This window comes from Chelmon rostratus, chromosome 14 (genome assembly GCF_017976325.1).
Source record: "Chelmon rostratus isolate fCheRos1 chromosome 14, fCheRos1.pri, whole genome shotgun sequence".
In the NCBI taxonomy this organism is placed as follows: domain Eukaryota; kingdom Metazoa; phylum Chordata; class Actinopteri; order Chaetodontiformes; family Chaetodontidae; genus Chelmon; species Chelmon rostratus.
The window spans coordinates 8,695,479-8,714,063 of NC_055671.1; the positions used below are offsets into that span (position 1 = coordinate 8,695,479).

The 18,585-nt window shown below is 42.5% G+C and overlaps 2 protein-coding genes across 2 annotated transcripts; both read left to right on the top strand.

The window, feature by feature from the left end:
- Positions 1-388: 388 nt before the first annotated feature.
- gab3 (GRB2 associated binding protein 3) lies at positions 389-11,184 on the top strand. The gene is made up of 10 exons (XM_041952332.1): positions 389-538; positions 2,709-3,009; positions 5,457-5,559; positions 5,658-6,118; positions 6,282-6,331; positions 7,031-7,277; positions 7,577-7,667; positions 8,115-8,199; positions 9,039-9,158; positions 9,874-11,184. Exons 1-10 carry the CDS (start codon positions 389-391, stop codon positions 9,988-9,990), a joined length of 1,725 nt encoding a protein of 574 aa, XP_041808266.1. The 3' UTR covers positions 9,991-11,184.
- Positions 11,185-11,511: 327 nt separating this feature from the next.
- amer1 (APC membrane recruitment protein 1) lies at positions 11,512-18,136 on the top strand. The gene is made up of 2 exons (XM_041952290.1): positions 11,512-11,973; positions 13,365-18,136. Exon 2 carries the CDS (start codon positions 13,472-13,474, stop codon positions 16,586-16,588), a length of 3,117 nt encoding a protein of 1,038 aa, XP_041808224.1. The 5' UTR covers positions 11,512-11,973; positions 13,365-13,471; the 3' UTR covers positions 16,589-18,136.
- Positions 18,137-18,585: the final 449 nt, after the last annotated feature.

Sequence of the window (18,585 nt, forward strand, 5' to 3'; positions counted from 1 at the left end):
TTAAAACCACTTCTGGTGTCTGTAGGGTTCAGAAAACACATTAGACTCACAAACAAATGAACAACACTAAAACAGCAAAATGGACTCAGTTCATCATATCAAACATGAACCATAAGATTTTAACATGTGACCCAGCTGCTGTATGTTACCGGTCAACGCAACTCAAACCTGTCAGAGCTCATAATGTGTAGTATTTTTCTCCTTTAAAACCCCCACAGGCCAACAGCTCTACCCACTTACCACAAGCACTTGAGAAAACAAATACATAATTCTCTCTCTCCCTCTCTCTCTCTCCCTCTCTCTCCCTCTCTCTCTCTCTCTCTCAGTGTGATCAATTTCTTGACTTCCTCCTTTTGGAGTGGCTAGGCTGAATACCAGAACACAGGATATGCTTCGCAGTGCTCTCAGTTTCACAGCAGCAGCAGCAGCCGCCGCAGCCGCGAGGACGACACGCTCTGCAGTCAAGATGAGTGCTGGGGATGTGGTCTGCGCCGGCTGGCTTATTAAATCCCCCCCGGAGAAGAAACTGAAGAGATTTGTGAGTAGGAGTACACACCGGGCGCTTGTTTATGTCCTCTGGCAGCAGTAGGAATGCCAGGTTGTGCTGCTGAGCCTTGTGTGTGTGTGTGTGTGTGTGTGTCTGTGTTACAGTGTGGAGTGATGATTTGGAGGCACACCATGGTTTGTCTGCTTTCCTTAAATTGAGCTGTCATTCAATCTCCTTTCTGTCGTCTTCCTGATCTCTATAATCACGCCTTGCTGTTGTGTTTTGGCTTGGGGATGCACTTTATGGTTGTAATGATAACGTTTTATGACAAATATAACGTGTGACAAACTGCAGATGTGCTTGACACAGATGTGGAATTTATTCCTGCAGCAAGTAAATGTAATTGCCTACATGAGCAGCATACAGCCTTCGCTGTTTTGTGGTTGTTGGGGTCATGTGATAACGCTGGGCTGGCCACTCGCTCTGCTCTGTGTGTGTTGTGTTTGTGTGATGAGCGTGTGTATTGTGAAACATGGGAAGTAATGTCACAGGCAGTCAGACACTTCGGACTTGAGTGGCAAGCAGAAATAGTCCAGCTTTATGATGGCTGTTTGCACTTCCTCTGTTCGAATGGAGGAGGAGGTGGAGGAGGAGGGCCATTTGTCAACACCAGTGCAGGGAAAGGATGGGTGGAGGTGTGCATTGATGGGGTCGGGGCGGGAAATAGAAACTTATTTTAGCACACTATGCAAATCCTGTTGATGCCAAGTAACAAAGCAAATGTTTTTCTGACTGCACGTAAGGGCGGGGACACTATCTGCCCTATTATTCAAATGTCAAGTACAGGAACACACTATTATGGAAATGTAGGTAATCTTTATGTTTCTTGGTTTATGGTGTTATCAGATTAAATGGAAATCTACAGACTTTATTGTATAGTGCTGTGGGGGTGTTCACAGTGTTTGTTGTGTTGCTGAATTTGGTTGCAGCTCCTTAGTTTTACACCTTGTTCAGACCAAATCCTTTCTGACGTGGAACAGACGAGAGACACGATGTATACACATCTAATATTTCACACTAGGCACTGCTGATGCTGAAATGTTCAGACTTCTGTGAGCACCTCAACCCGTACATACATCGGCCTTTCTCGCCAAAAGCCTTTTGACTCGTTACAGCAGGAAAGGCACAGGTGTAAATAAAAAAAAAAGGAATGATGGCTGGATTCCATTTAGCTGCTTCAGTTTCAGGATGCTGGTGTGGTATGAATGTCGGCTCACTGTCACAGTGTCACACTGGGACGGACTCATTGTTAGTAACACCTGCTTTTCCTACTATGACAATTCAGAACATCTGTTGTGAAAACGACTTCTGTCTGAGAGCTGTGTGTGTGTCTGTTAGATGCTGGATCAGATCTGGGTATACAAACCGATTTGTATAACTTCAGCGCAAACTCTCCAAATTAAAAATATCTATGGGAGCATATTGCCATCTGTCTAGTTACGGTTTCCTCTTAAATGTGGCAGTGTTATTGGCAGTACGTGTGGTGCGCCTAACCATTTCCTGGTATAAACACAAAAATTGCCAACTGAGTTGAGCAGAGGCAGATTACCCACATGCAAAAAAACTGTCACACCACAGAAACATCAGGAGAGGCTTCACTCTCACAGTGCGCACAAAGCCACAAAACCAAGTGTGAACATGTTGTCAACATCTGTAGCATTACGATTCTTCTCAAGTCAAAATATGAAATATGACACCCACATGACCGGGCAGACTTTATGCAGGGAGGGCTCAGGTGTAGCATATTTCAAGCAGATCTTGCAAAGAGTTATAAATACATGTTAACAGTTTCAGTTTTAAGCTTTCAGTAAGTGCTCAGTAAAAAGTAGTGACCAAATACTGTATAAATACCTCTTTCGTTGTGTTAGACATTTTCTGCTAAATACAGTGAACTTCCTCTTCTCTGTACTTCTGGGAAATTTGAGCCGAGGTTCCGCTTACTGACCATATCAAAAGCAAAAAAATGGAGTTTAAAGTTGCTAAGTTAGCTGTTGTGAGCAGGAGCTGTGATCTAATTCCCATGACTGGTCATGACTAATAAAACAGTGGTGGAAGGGCAAAGGGGGACGCTGCTGTTAGAATTATGCAGTACTGTGAATGATGTTACAGTGTGAGGATCAAGTTCAAACTTAAAAGAACTGTTTGCTCCTCTCTCCTGCAGGCGTGGAGGAAACGCTGGTTTGTGCTGCGGAGAGGTCGCATGAGCGGTAACCCCGATGTGCTGGAGTACTATCAGAGTAAGAACTCCAAAAAGCCAATCCGCATCATCGACCTGAAAGAGTGCGAGGTGGAAATGTTGAACGGGCAACTCAGGGTCAAGCGGGACTTCCATGGGAAGCACCTGTTTGTGGTGAAGACTTCGTCCCGCGTTTTTTACCTGGTGGCCAAAACGGAGGAGGAGATGAACAGCTGGATCAACAGCATCAGTCAGATTTGCCAGTTCGGGAGCCTGGAGGATGCAGGTAAATACGCAGAGAGATTTAATCCTGTTCAGATTGAAGTGGAGTCATGCTAAAGCTGCACCTGGTGAGAATTTCAGTTCTGAAATATACCTGGGCTTGCGAGGCAAATGGATTCACGCGAGAACATCGCAAGCCGAGAATCCACAGTGGATTTGGACCAATCAGGGCCCTACGAGGATCGACCGCCAGCTTCAGGCGGGGGTTGCTTTCATTCAAAAAACAACATGGCGGCTTCTAAGTAGGTTGTTCTATCAGAACAGGAGAGTATTTCTTCATAGAAAGCAGAGCAAGGAACAGAACTGAAGGCTTTTCTTGAGGGAAAAGACGTTTTCGCCTTTCTCTCCTACTAAGTTTCGCTCTCCTACTAAGTCATATGGTTTGTTGATCTTATTTGTTGAAATTAGCCCGCGATTGATGGCGATAGACAGATGGTTCATCCAATCAGCCGCCGTGTCTTTTTTTTGAAAGTGCCTGCCCTTTTCCAAACTGCATGGCTTCCCAGGTGGTTCTGTGCAACAAACCATCAGGTTAAAACATACCCGCCTTTCTGAAAATCACAAAGAAAATGGAACAAAACGAAAGGATCCTTTTCACTAGCTGCTATCCAGTAGATTCACCCTGCTGGTCCAGAACACATTGATGTCACGTGTCCCCACACAGGAAGCAGCGAACAGAAAATCAACTTTTGAATGAGGTCAGAACAAACAGTTTGGTGTGGTGAGGATTTCGGTAACAGATCAGCAGCGTGCAGGTCTGGTTTACTGACAATTTACGTGTAAATCTGCTGTACCCACGGTGTGTTGATTACTACATTCTCATGTTGTGCTGCTTAATTTTCTCATTTTATTTGGTATAAAATGAGGCACAAACCATGTAGAATATCTCCACAGTGTCCTAGGTTGGAGTATTTTGTATGATTTTCAATGAAGTAGTATAGTGTGGGCTGTTTTTTTTTTTTTTAAATTTGAAAACACCCAAGGGAATATTTAAGGGGAAAAGCTTTGAAAAGATTTGAAAAAGTAAACTGCGATCTATCTGAATGATCCATGCCAGCAAACTTCATCAACACTGAATCAGCTGAAAATGTCTAAAACAGTTTTAACAGCGTGTTGCCACACAGCAGGTTGTTTTTAGGCAGACACATTTCTCTATAACTGAGCTCCTAAACCCACACGCACGTCATGTCACGTCATGACATTGTGGTTAAAACCATTTGATACAAATCATATCTGGTCTTCTCTCTAAGGCAGCAGCAGCAGCAGCTGCAAGTCAACGTGGCCTCAGTTGAGACTACAATCCTTCACACAACTCTCCTGGACTGGAAATGAGTTTAGATGAGTGATCCAGTCAAGCAATGTACAGCCTTCAATGCCTGGAAGACAAAACATGACCTCATATTTGATCATAAATCAGACTGTTGTGTGCAGAAGACGTTTCACTTCAAGATGTTGTTGCAGCTCCTTGCCTGTCACGCAGCCTTAAGTTGCAGCTGTAGAAGAGGAGATAACTGCAGATCAGCAAGGGACCGGGGAGCCGAGGTCACATTCAAATGAACAGATACACTGTAAATAATGCGCGTTCTGTACCACTTCCCTGAGCGCGCTTTAGGGCTGCGCAGGATTAAATGTCGTCCTTTGTGAGCTGATTTTTTGTGTATCATTAAGTCCTGCCTTCACTGTGGTTAACTGGCCTGTGACCATTGTTTTTTGTGAGGAGACTCAGGGTCTCCTCACAAACGTCTGTTGGTACGCTGTCATCTGTGTGAAGGAGATAAAGCAACAGCAGCTGCTGATGTGTTGCCCTGCATGTCAAAGTAAATCACATTATACTCTCAGACCAACATACACAAGCAATCGATTATAGTGCAAACAGTCTATACAGTCCACACAGTAAACACTGATACAGTTTTGTTGCTGTAGTTCGTGTAGAATTTCAGAATGATGCTATGCTGCCTCCATTAAGGGTTTTCTGGTGATGTAGGATGGCGGTAGATCCTGCCTGGATCTCTAAAGTGTTCTGTGCGATGGCACCTCATAACTTTAACATTAATATAAAAGGTTGTTCTGCACTGACGAGCGTGCACAAACATCTTTTAAGGGTGCCAAATGTTTCATGAGAACACGCAAAAACTTTTGATTTTTCGCCCCACGTGGCTCTGCAGGGAAAGGCTTGGCTCTGCGGCCTTGAGTGAAATGGACTGAGATAAAATTCTGAACGAAGGCCAGTCTGACTAAAAGACTGAAGAATATATAAACAAAAGAGGGGACAGGACTCACATGTGTCTACTTTCAACATGGCTGCAAATGTGAGGACAGGCTGGTAGAAACCTGTGTGTGTGTGTGTGTATGGTCAGCACACTTTATGATGCAGTTTGCTGATCACTCATTATTGCTTGCAACATTTCCCAAATGTCATGCTCTCTGTCCCTCCCTGCTTGTTCCCGACAGAGAGCTCAGAAGAAGGCTTTCCCCAAACCCCCACCTCCCTTCAGCCGTCACCTGACTACCTCTTACTCACACAGTGTGAGACGGGGAGTATAAGCACCAGTCGGTATGTACAGTCTGAAAAACCTTTGACACAAGAGGAAAATGGTGCTGATGGTTCATATTTAACAAATCCGTTCTGATTTTTTTTCCCCGCACTCATAGACATGACAGCTTTTCAAACTCTGAGATCTCTCTGGAGCAGAAGTCATCGGACGAGGCTGTCAAGGACATTGTCCCCTCACCTCTTTACACCGACTCCTCTTCATCATCCATCTCTCATCCCAGCCCCAGCCCATCTCTTTTCCTGCATGGGAGGTTGAGTAACCCTCCCCTCAGCGCTCCATGCGCCTCCATGGCCTTGCCGTCATCCTCCTCCTCTCCACTACATCACTGTGCCACAAGTGTCTTCCAGTTTGACAAACTTTATTCCTCTGCATCGCTTGAGGCGACGAGTGACAGACAGACGCCTCCCCCGCTGCCGCCCAAGCCCAATCACCCATCAGAGCAGAAAAGTGATGAAAGCGCTCACAAGCCGAGACCAATGAGCGCGCGGCATTTCTCAAACCACGCTGCATTATTTCCCAGGAGGACCTCTTTGTCAGGCCTGGACCATTTCAGAATAGGTACGTCCTCGACAGGAGAGCAGTCTCACAAAACACAAAAACTGTGGCCAACACAATCAGCCATAATCCTGGAGCTATTATGATGGTGCAGCATACGGATTAATGTCAACAATATCTGATTGTAATGACGAGAATGTAAACTAATGTCGTTCTTCTTTTTTAGGAGATGCTGATAGTCGATCGATGAGGAACAGGAGGCAGAGTCTTAATTTGGTAAGGGAATCATCGACAGTAGAATAACATTTTTACAAGATCTGGCCTGACAAAAGTCTCGTGCTAAAGGAGTAGTTTGAGACTGATACCACTCTCAAGTCTGAGCCATAAATATGAAACTATAGCAAGCAGTTGATTAGCTTAGTTTAGCACAAAGACTGGATAAAATATTGCAGTCGTTTAATCTGGAAAACAGACACAGTGACTTCTTCAAGTTTCTGCTGGGGCTAACGCTACAGCGGGAGCTAGTTAGCTTAGCCTACCATGGGCTACCAGGGTCCTCACAGGTTTCCTGGCAACCTAATGTTGAAGATAAGATTCCAGGAAGTCACTGTACCTAGCAAAGAAATAGTCCAATACATAACCTCAACAATTTACGAGATTAAACAAATGAGATATAATATGCTAATTAGTGAATTTTAGATGTGCTGGTAGGCACATTTTGTTACAGTTGGACAAAGCTAGGCTAGCTGCTTCCCCCTGTCTCCAGTAGTTGAGCTAAGCTAACCAGCTATCTGTTGAATTATGCCTTTAAAGTCAACTGTTTGGTTTGAAAGTTTACAACTTCAGCGCCCCAAGTGGTAGCCTCCTTTTTCTTCAAATAAAAACATAAACATCAGAATAGTTAAAAAAGCTACAAATACACCAAAATGACAATACAGTGCACTTCTGATCTCAAGATGCTTTGCCCTTCAACAGCCTTGTTTAAGTACCGTACGAGTTCAAAGCTTCCAGGATGAGTCATATGTCCCCATGGCTTCCCCTTCTCCGTCTGTTACCACCGCTGAATGTGATGGTTACATCCCCATGAGCCCGAGGGCATTCACTTTCCTAAATGCAACCTGCAGTGCTGAGTCCTCCACGACTCTGAGCCCGCTCGTGTGTCAACCTGGAGATTTCGCACCGCCTCCGATTCACCGGCATCTCAAGCCTCGCTTGAGGAGAGGTGAGAGTCATATCAGCACTGATTGGATCATGTTACTTTGTGTGGAAAATTGAGCTTTTTTTCTGCACAACTGATCAACTCTGGGGGTTGTTGTCTGCATGATAATTAACAGGCATACAGCAACACTTGCATTGCTATGCTAATAATACATAGCCTTGAATGTCAGTACAGGATTATGGGATACTCTTTCTTTCTACACAGTGGGTTTTACTGCACGGCACTGTTTGAAAGCTGCCCTTTGCATGTCGCATTAGAGAATTACAACCAATCCAATAACTTTGTCCTTTCTTGGTTCACAGCTCGACCCCCACCTCTCGACTTGAGAGGCCTCTCCACAATCACAGAATGTCCCACTCATCTACCTTTGAGCAGAGCAATGACTGAATCACGGTGAGAGATTCACATGGTTATCTACAGATCAGAACCCAAGCATGAAAATTACAATTAAGGCCTAATCCTTATTCCTGACTTTATAGATGGGAGCTAGATTCATTCGAGAGATTTTTTACTGTAGCATTTTGGTTTATGTGACAGCATCAGAGAACATTAATAATGTTGTCTAGTGATCATCCCTACATTAAGATACTGAATATTTGTCAGTTGGGAGTAATGGGAGCGGGTTCTAGTCATGTGTTTTGGTTGTGGGACTACCATCTTGTTTACGATTTGATCTCGTAAAAATTCAGATTTCACCTTTAAATTATGGCAAGTAAAAGATCAATATACTTAACCCAGCTGAAGGATAATATCTGGTTTCTCTTTGTTAAACGTCATTGCTGGTTGCTAATCTGACACACACTAAATTCTTTCTCTTTTTTGTTTTCTCATGTATTGCAGCTTTTCGGTGAACGGTTTACCTCCAGAAAGAAGACTTGAGAACGGGGACAATTCAAGAGATGACGACACAAACTGCGCAGCAATTGTAAAATTTTCTGTTTACATTCTAAACAATACATACTGTATGTAGTGTATCTTAAATCATTAATTGGCTTTAATATCATCAGTACGTAGGCAAGCATTTTCTAGCTAATTTTAAACCTCACTTTAGTGTTTTTTGTGTTTAACAAAACACATACAACAAAATTCCTGCAGCTGGTTGACCTTTTTTAAAAAAAGAAAAAAGGTCCCAATTTCCATAAATCTAAGAATGTGGGTGTGGAAAGCTACTGTGCATTTCTGATATATTCTGATCAGCAAATTGTAAACGCAGGGTGTGAGCATGTCTAACACTTGATTTTCCAAGAATAAAGTGACTGTGGAAGTGTGGTTCAATCCCTGGCCTCAGCAGCCTACATATCTAAGTATCCTTGGTCAAGATACTGAACCCCAAATTGCTCCCGATACTGTACATTGGTGTGTGAGTGTAATGCCTGTAATTAGCATGTGGCCTAGCTACCATTGTGTGACTGGGTGAAAGCAGGCTTTGTTGTAAAAGTGCTTTGAGTGGTCGTCACAGACTAGAAAGGTGCTATATAACTACAGTCGATTCACCATTTATGCAAATTCACTCTCTCCTGCTGTACAAAAACATGATGACAGGCATCATGTGGCTGCACCCTGGTCATAAGCAGCTTCCCATGTTTAAGAACAGTCTAAGGCCACCTTTTTATGTACTCAATAATTTGTAGATAGATGCAGTATAATACAAAAATAGACTGAAAATTAAAACCTTGAAAGGTTGACTATTTGGGGATTGTACATATTTTGGTTAAAATGAACTGAGAACAGTCATGAATCACCATCTGTTTCTCTCTCTGACAGGAGTCAATGCAACAGTTCTGTCTCACCTTTGACGGGGCGGTTCAAACCTGGGCAAGAAGATCAAACCTTGACTATTTGTCACTAGATTTCAATTCTGCATCCCCATCCCCTGTGCAGAAGGTATGATTTGATTGGTTAAATGGCAAGCCTATGAAAGCAAAGATAACGCCCCCCATCTTTCAAAGGGCAGACAGCTTTAGAAACTATAGACAGACTTCTTGATTTTTCTTATCTGAATAAGACTATTTGCTATTGCTACCACTTTTTCTGTCTCCCTTCCTGCTGCAAGCTTTGGCTATTGCCAAGGCACTCTGGGAAACAGATGAAATCTCCGTCTGAGGTGGAGAGAGAGCACTGAAAACCACAGATTACCATGATCTTTGACATTGTTAAAGGAACTTACCTCAGATCAGCCAGCCCACACTCAGCAGGGGTGTATCAATACCATTACTACCTACTATTAACTCCACTGACCTTTATTATTACTATGCAAATGACTAAATCACTGCTCACCTAAGGCTTAAAAATGGAAAAAACCCACAATCTTTGCCACATGTGATATCTTGCAGCAGTTGGTGCAAGAATGATGGCATTGAAGAATTTAATGTTGCTCACAACATCCCTTGCAATGAGAAATGCACGACCCAACATATGACATATGATAACATATGATACCAAAGATTTGCGCAGGAGCATCATTCTAAATACATTATGATTCTTTGTTTGTTCATACAGGTAAAGCAGAACCATATTAATTTTGGAATCTGTTTTTTTTTTTTTTTTAATGCAACCACATCACGTCACTGTCTCTTCATCTCTCCCTCTGTTTGTCCAGAAGCCCTTTCTGTCTGATGAGCACAGAGTGGATTACGTGAAGGTGGATGAAAAGAAGACTCAGGCACTGCAGAGCACCAAAATGGAGTGGACTGATGTCCGGCAGTCAAAAACATAACTGGAAAATATGTGAAGAAAAAAAAATCAGGAACACTTGGTTTCAAGAAGACCAACAATAACACCAGCAAGGTGGACATACACGAAGAGGACCAAAAACTATCAAAAGCACTTTGAAAAACAGTATTTAAATGAAAGCACAAGAGTAAGTAAGCAGTAAGGTGCTTGTTTGCAGGGTGGAAACACAAAATTGCACTGTAAAAACCTAATTAACTCTCAGTATGTCTGTACTGCAAATAATGCCAGATTGTGCACTGTATCACAATGATTTTTACTGTAGCATTAAGTTTGACCAAATGAAAATGAATGAAAGGGCATCATATTGCTTCAATGTAAAACAAATCTTCAAGACTTTCTGTAAATGTATGTATAGTAATTGTGACTGTAAAGAAAACAAATATTTTAATGATTTTCTTCCTCTTTTTTTGTATTTTTCTCCTTCCTTATGTACCATGAACCAGAATGATCCATCATGAGCTTCTCCTTCTCCCAAACTTAAAGCGAACTTCTCTTTCTGTGACCTTCAAATTGAAGATGTTTTTCACTTGTTTTGGTTCTGCGATTGCACCGAGAGATTCTGGAAACAAATAATAGGTATTGTTTCCTGTATATCCCCACAAATTATAATTGGGTATACAGAGCTTCTAGTTCAGGCATCTCAAGCCGGTTCCATAAAGGGCTGCGTGGCTGCAAGTTTTCATTCCAACCAAGGAGGAACACACCAGGCTGGAATCAATTAATCAGCTGATCTCAGTCTTCAGCTGATAACTAAGTGATCCCTTGATGTTGATTGGTTGGCCTGATGTGCTCCTCCTGGGTTGGAATGAAAACCTGCAGCCACGCGGCCCTTTATGGAACCGGTTTGAGATGCCTGTTCTAGTTTAATATCACATCCATGAGTCAAAGAAGCAAACCATCGTTCTCTGTTTTTGTGCAATGAGCAATGTCAGAAATTATATTGAAATAATTTCTTTCTCTTTTGAAGAAAAAGGCTGTTGTAACTGCAGTTAACAGATCCATTTTTTGTGTAACTTCCCCCCATTTCCTTTACATCTAATGTCTTTTTTTAATTTATTGTGTTTTGGTTATTTATTTAATTACTGTCTTTGGTCTGTTGTACGAGTCTTCCCCTGTGGCATGGTCTCATGTTTATGCCCTGAAAGCTATAAATAAAATTTATATATTTAAAAAACTTCCTAAAGATGTCTTCCTCAGTTCACAAATGACTGATGATTTTCTTCATTAGACCAAAGCAGATTAAAAAAAAAAAAACAACAACTCATCAAGGTTCCCATTCTCATGCATGTGTAATGTGTAATACAATTTGCAAACAAATAGTATTTATCCAAAGAAACAAACAGACAGATGTTATCATCTGGTCATAGATTTGTCGAGAAAAAGTAAAAAAAAAAAATATTATTATTATTATTATTACGTTATAAAACACACGTAACACACATGTTGCGTCACTAACATGCGCCGAGAGGAGAGGAGGCTCGAAAGGAGATTTGGGCGAATTACCTGTGAAGTCGGGGGAGGAAGTCATCATCCAGCATTTAGATTTAAACGCTGTGGTTATTGTGATCATCTCTAGTAAAATCGCCATGCGTGGCCTGACTGCACACATTAGTCCATTCCCTGTGCGGCTGGTCTGCGTGTTTATACCATAGCGCTCTGCTGCGATGTGGTTTAACGATACACACCGTTAGCAACTGTCAGACTCACATTACAGCCACAAACTGCCGGACACACACTGGTGAGTGGGGTTAACGTTGTTAGCAGGCACCCCGGCTAACGTTAGCTAACCGTAGCTGGAAACAGATGAAGCCGTGTCTGCTCCAAGCTGCTCCGGGGCCCGAATCCACCACAAGAAAACTGCTGTAACCCAAAGTTAAACCAAGTTAGCTGTACCAGGAGCCATGCGCTGAGAGGTAACCCCGTCTCCTGCCAGAGAAACCAGCTCCGTGCTGCGGGGCTTCGCTCGGTAAGTTTGCTCACTTTGTGACTCATTTAGCTCAGTCGTTTGAACGCGCTAATGTGGCGTTTAGTTTGGTTTTACACGGAAACTAACGTGCGCTCTCGAGCGAGGTCTGTGAAAGTGTGCTAGCTGGGCTGAATTAAACGTTAGCTGCCGTCTGGTATCTTTGCTAAAGCGCTCGTTTGAAGCACAGTTTGGAGTGTTTTTGACCCACCTTCCACCGCTGCTCACAGCTGTAGCTCACTCACATCTCGAGCCTGTTGCTGCATCACCTGGGCGAAAAAAGTCACAAGCTTACGGATTTCATTTGATCTTTGATTGACGTTTAGTCAGTTACTCATAATTGTGTTGCTAAATAGAAGTCAAATGCAGTGCATAGCTTTGCTTTGGTCTGTCTTTGTCTTTGTCTGGCATACATGTAAGTTCAGATATACATTACAATGAGGTTGTATTTATTGTTTAGTTTTATTCTCCCATAAAACAATATATGCGTGACATGCCACTATATAATATCGACAATACATGATAAATGCACACAAAATGAAAAGCACAAATACCCAATACTAAGCTGATAGATTCAGTATGAATGTGCTGTGTGTAGGTATACGCAACAACAAAAGAAATAGAATTAAATGGAAAAAAATGTCGTAATTAATGCACTAATTAGCTTTTTATTGATGATGTAAGAGAGTTACGCCACCAGTCTATAGTTTTACCTGTTACCAGAATGTAGCCAAAGTGCACCACAATAACATTACACAAACATTTATTTATATGGCTTGTGTACATGCGGTTGTTGTGAAGACAAAACCTAAACCTTAAAATAAAAGTGAGATAAGTAACTAAGTGAGACAACAAGAAGCTACGGAGGCAAAAAAAAACTAGAATGCACTCAGTAAAGCCGGGGCTTGTGTTCATTTTAGGTGAAATCATTGCAATTCACAAATGCATGAAAGAGAGGACAGGCACGACGAGAAGCACACACAGCCATTCAAATCATAAGCTGCACACTGTAACAAGCCATACCGACATTGAGTTGACATAGAGAGAGGACTAGCTCATGCAAATCCACACTGACTGCAAGAATATGTTCAAAAATATGAAGAAATCATTTTTTCTTTGCACATGGGGATGACTCATTTTAGCTTTAACAAAAATGTGACCCTCGTCTCCAATAGTAGGCCGAGCACACATTAGGGAAGGGGGAGAAAAAAAACTAGTTCCATCTTGCTATGGCAAAATAAAGTAAAATAGGCTGATGGCCACCATGATACAGGTGAGTATTGTAAATTCGATCCTTGGAAATTAGAAATCTGCAATGTGTTTGCCTCATATTAGTGTGGACAATGTTACATTTTAATTGATCATTGATTTTGGTCTCAACTTTCTCAATACAGGGCTCACATCAGATGGAGGACAAATTCACTGCAGTCATCTTATCCGCTGATTTTGTAAATTCAGCTGCTATGCCTTCTGTTGGACTGCTTTTGTAAAAGTGGTAGCCATGGCTTCTCGTAAGGTAGACGAGCTACCAAGTGAGAGCAAGGATTTAGCTTCAGTCTCCGGGCAGCTTTCCCGATGCGGCCCAGATGACATCACAGAGGAGCTTCAGTCGGATGTGATGAACGCTGCGGTGAAATCTCAGAAATCTGGAAGATTTAGGAGGACTGCCCTGACATTTTTTGGGGTTCGTAAAAGCATCTGTATTTTGCCCAGTTTTTTCGGAGGAAGGAGTAAAAATCAGAACAAGTGGTCCTCCAAGAAAGGGATCCCGAAAAGCAGAACGCACGACGGGCTAAGCAAGGCTAGTCATGATGACAATCTGAGAGGTGGGTACGCCTCAGCTGGAGATTTTGAGTATCACAGCCGGAGGGACCCTGCTGGAGAGCTCCACAGTAGCTGCCACAATGAATGTAGTCACCCCACTGCTGACCAGAAATCACTGACTCTCTCACGGCAGAAAAAGGGTCTGAGGGGTCTTTTTCACAGTTTTAAGTACCACAGAAACCATAGAAATGCTGGATTGGATAAAACTGAAATGATTGCAATGACCTCTCCTCACTGCAAGAAAGAGGTGCCTGTTGTCCAGGACAACACCAACCAGTATGTCACAGAGTGCCTGGGATCTGAGCCTGATGTGCCTGATTTTGCAGATGTTATATGTGATATTTCCATTGGTCCTGAATGTATTGAGGCTGATGTGGTGGGATTAGAGAAGCGTGTGGAGCAAGAAAGCCCAAAGTCTGAGCTTGATGACCAGATGTGTGATGATCAGATGGAGGAGATGAATTTGGTGGCCGCAGTGAGTGAGTATGAGGAGAGCTCTAGAGGGCACAGCGAGCCTTGTCTGGAACTTCAGACCATGTCCGAGCCTGTGCTGAAGTCGGAAACACCCGCTGGCTCATCGGATCAGATAAACCTGATTTTTGGAGACGTCGCATCATTAAAGAGCTTTGATTCGCTCACTGGCTGTGGGGACATTATTGCAGATCAAGAAGATGATAGCATCACAGAGAGCACCGTTTCTGGAGAAAGGAGCAGAAATGGAGGAAAGAGGGCCTCCTGTTATCTTACTTATCAGGGTGGCGGTGAAGAAATGGCCTCGCCGGATAATTTGGATGAACAGTGTCTTCATGATTTCTGGGGAAATAACGCCTCAGAGGAAATCTGCTATACTTGCAACCAAGACCATGCAGATTTGACTGCTGACCTGACAAGTTCTCACAATATGGACTTGCTAAACAGTAACAGTGCACAGCAAGCCAGTGGCATGGACATTTCCTCAATTGCTGATGTGTTAACTCCTCAAAGTGAGCATCAAGAATCAGTTCCAAATAGTGATGAGGGCTACTATGATTCAACTACCCCAGGGCCAGATGAAGGACAAGAAAAAGCTGACAGACTGAGGACAGACAGATTGCCCAGAGACAGTTACAGTGGTGATGCCCTCTATGAACTTTTTGCGCCTGATGAGAGTCTCATCAGTCCACATTACGAAAACAAATCAAAACTGCCCGGTTCAAATCAGTGCGAGTATTTAAGCGAGGCAGTTGACGTGACAGATTCTGCCTTTGTTCCAGAAATGAATCGATTACAAATAAGTGCTGAACTGTACAACGTTCACGATTATCTAGAGAGGCCAAGCACATGCGGTAAATCCTCAGAGCTGGCGCAGAATGTGGTTGGTCGGCAGGAGATCGCGGCGAATAAAAACTGTAACTTGAATTCAAAACCTCAAGCATCAGTCAACAAGAATATTACCCAACCGGATATACTTGATGAAAAGGAAAACATGCTCGCTTCTGCTGAAAAAAGAACAAAATCCATAAATGCAGATTGCGAGAAAAGGCACAGCAGCATATCATTCGGAAGCACATCTGACCCAGATTTTGAAACATTTTGTGAACCCAAAGAGCAGCATCTTGAGGAAAACAAGCCTGTGGCTTTACCGTACAGAAATATCAATTCTCAGTCTCCAGATTGTAGCAATGATTTGGATGATGGGCAAACTGTGAGTTTCTCTCAAGCACTCGTGGACTACACAAAACACTCTCAGATGCTGAGTAACTTGCAAAACAATGTGAACGATTTGGAGACAAACTCTGCCTTCACTCCAAATATGCAGGCCTTACCTACCATAGTCACATTTGATGTAGTGGACATGCATAACGAGGGCGAATACGATGAGCAGATTCACATGGAACTGGAGGAGGACATTTCGTCGCCCTATCAGGAATTTGAAGAAAGCTACCTACAAAAAGATGCGTTTGCTGAATGTGACTATCAGATGTTAGACCTGTATGAACAGAACCTGATCAGTAATACATGGGCAATCGCTAGTCTCCCACGGCACCTAGGCCTTACAAGAGTGAGTCAGTCCATGCCTAATCCGTTGTCTCTAGACAGGAGAAGTAGGTCTCTGGACACAGAAAGCCTTGAGTTGAAGATGCCTGACACATACAGAGAGAACAGAGCTGCTATCGTTTCTTGTGCTCAAACTGAAAAGGACTCTGAAAGAGATTCCTCACCATATTACAAAAAGAATGTACTCGTGTCTGCGTCTGAGGTTCGAGACAGTAGCAGCATTATGGCCTTATCATGGCAAACAAGGTCAGAAATGGCTTTAAGCCTTCCTCTGGAGGATGGGGAAATTGCTGAGAAAGTACAGGGTCTCGGTCAAACCCAAGTAAAACACAAAATATTTTCCAGTTCATCCAGCAGTGATTTTCCTAACATTAAAACACAACATCTTTGCTCTAATGTGTCGGACAGAGTGTCCTGTGATTTAATTCCACAGAATACAGAGCTTTACAATAGGCAGTGCCACCTTCCCATGCAACCAGATTCTTGTTCACCTCATAGCACCTTTGTTTATTCTGGAATGATGGCGGAGGTACCAGGCGATGTTGACGAAGATATGTTTTGTAAACCTGCCACTAATTTGCAGTCCTACAGTCAGTGTGGCAAAAGCAGACCGCTGGCTAGTAGGGAGGGAATGTCTCACTCTGGAAGTCCTGTGAACGCAGGTGTGTCTAAAGAAGAAATGGCTGTCCTCAGTGAAACAAGAACACCCAGGGATGTGGCGACCTGCAACCAAGTCCCCGAGGCAGCCTTTGATTGAGAGGCTCTCAGGCATACAGTTGGCTTTAAGATCACATGTTTGTGTGCCAGTTAGTGCTTTGACGTTACATCCGAAAGAGTCACTGTTGCTTAATTTGTACTTGGGCAACTGATTCCTTTGAAAAGTTCCTGCACACTGTGATAGACAGGACATGAATTGAAATCTGAAACTATGTGCCATCATGCCGAGTCGAGTACAACGCTGTCTTATTGGGAGGTCAAAAGGGATTTTCTGCATTTGCACAGAAACAGTTGTTTGCTTACACTTCACATACGTACATGTCAGTCCATCTCATTAAGCTGTTGAGTTTTATTAGAATGTTTAAACCCATATGTAGCTTCAGTTCCCAGGTCTCAATAATACTGCCACACTTTGTTCACTGGGTATTCATTAGCCTGGTTTCCATAGCACAGCCAAATGGGGCTTGTTCAGTCTTGTTTACTTTGCCCCTAAACACATGTATACTTCAAGTGTGGGCTCATATTTGTGTTAGCAGCTTTTTCACAGCCTCTTTGCTCCAGTATGGTTTATGTTGGCCTGTCATGATGCTCAGATTTACTGTTTGTAGCTGTTTTCTAGGTTAACCTAATTTCAGGCCTGTAGTTTCACGGAGAGAAAATGCTTCATTCACAATATAAAACATATTTCCTAATACCTTCATGGGGTACATTTGAAGTGCATTAAAATGCATTTGACTTAATCTAAGAACATCTAGCAGCTAGTTCTTCCCCTCAATCCAGAACAGGATTAGAAGGTAAAGGAAATGTACAGATGGACTGATAGTTCTTGTATGTTAATTTCAGCTGCCACTTCATTTACACACTGTAGATAGAGTCAGTACTTTTATTTGCATAGCACATTTCACACACAGTTGCCCTGTGTATGAAAGCGCTTTACGCAAGACATTGAAGAAACGGCGTAGAACGAACCATTTTATCTCTAAAATGATAGAAGAAAATAAATCAAGGAAAAAAAGGCTTGTCGTACCTAAACCTTAGTGTGTTTGCTTCTGTCCTGACAAGCCAATGTAGCCGTGCTGTGGCTGCTGGTTTTCTCTGGTCCCATTTTCCAACAGCGTGACCACATGTGAAGTGCGGAGTTCTTGCTGAAATGATGCACTCCATTATTGCATTACTGTAAGCTTGTGAAATGAAAAAGTAGTTTGATTTTGTTTGGAACTGAAATGATGTGTCTAAAAAAACAGGTATTTTCACCTTTTATCATTTTCTTGAGCATTTAATGTTGGATCGGTCGGAGATTAATCTGTCAGATGATGTTTTTTCTTTTTTTATAGCGTAATATTGAAATGTCAAAGAATTTGTATTTATATTCAAAGCTATTTGTACACTGTAACATTGTATTGAAAATGGTTCTTACAAATTGGCAATATTCAGTTTTTTTTTGTTGAGTTTTAAAATTTTGTTTGTTTTTTATTGTTTCACAGTTATATCCATGTTACATTAGGGATTCCTCTTGAAAATCTGTTACTGTTTTGTCAGAGTAGAACACTGCCTTACACTAAAATAAACACGACAAGACGTAATCTTTCCCATTTTGTCATTTTCTCTCACTTGTTGATATTGAGGGGGAGGGGGAAGCTGAAGTTCATCCCAGCATCCATGAGGCCAAAGGCAGCAAAACCTTGGTGGACTAATAGTCTGCTGTAGTGCTTTAACATACTGTATGCAAACACATTTATACGTTTGTCAGAACAGTCTCAGGTTGGAATCATTGTTTTCCACAGTTGTCCAACCCAAACCAGTTTGTCCCAGAGGTCCCCCTCCTCACACTGACACCTATAAACAGATTAGAGTTCACCTGAAGACAGAAGGAGGATGTGTATAGATGAAAGCCCCCTGCCCGCTTCAGATCCAGGACTGTCTTGCTGGGAGCTGACATAAAGCTGCTGTGCTGCCCCATGACAGCCTAGTTTAGAATTCACTGACACCAGTCTTATGTAGGCATGTACACCTCATACATAATGAAAAAAATAAAAT

Coding starts and splice junctions, on each gene's coding strand:
- gab3 (XM_041952332.1), top strand. CDS start 389: ATGCTTCGCAGTGCTCTCAGTTTCACAGCAGCAGCAGCAGCCGCCGCA. Junction 539..2,708: donor AGAAGAAACTGAAGAGATTT/GTGAGTAGGAGT, acceptor TCTCTCCTGCAG/GCGTGGAGGAAACGCTGGTT. Junction 8,200..9,038: donor ACACAAACTGCGCAGCAATT/GTAAAATTTTCT, acceptor TCTCTCTGACAG/GAGTCAATGCAACAGTTCTG.
- amer1 (XM_041952290.1), top strand. CDS start 13,472: ATGGCTTCTCGTAAGGTAGACGAGCTACCAAGTGAGAGCAAGGATTTA.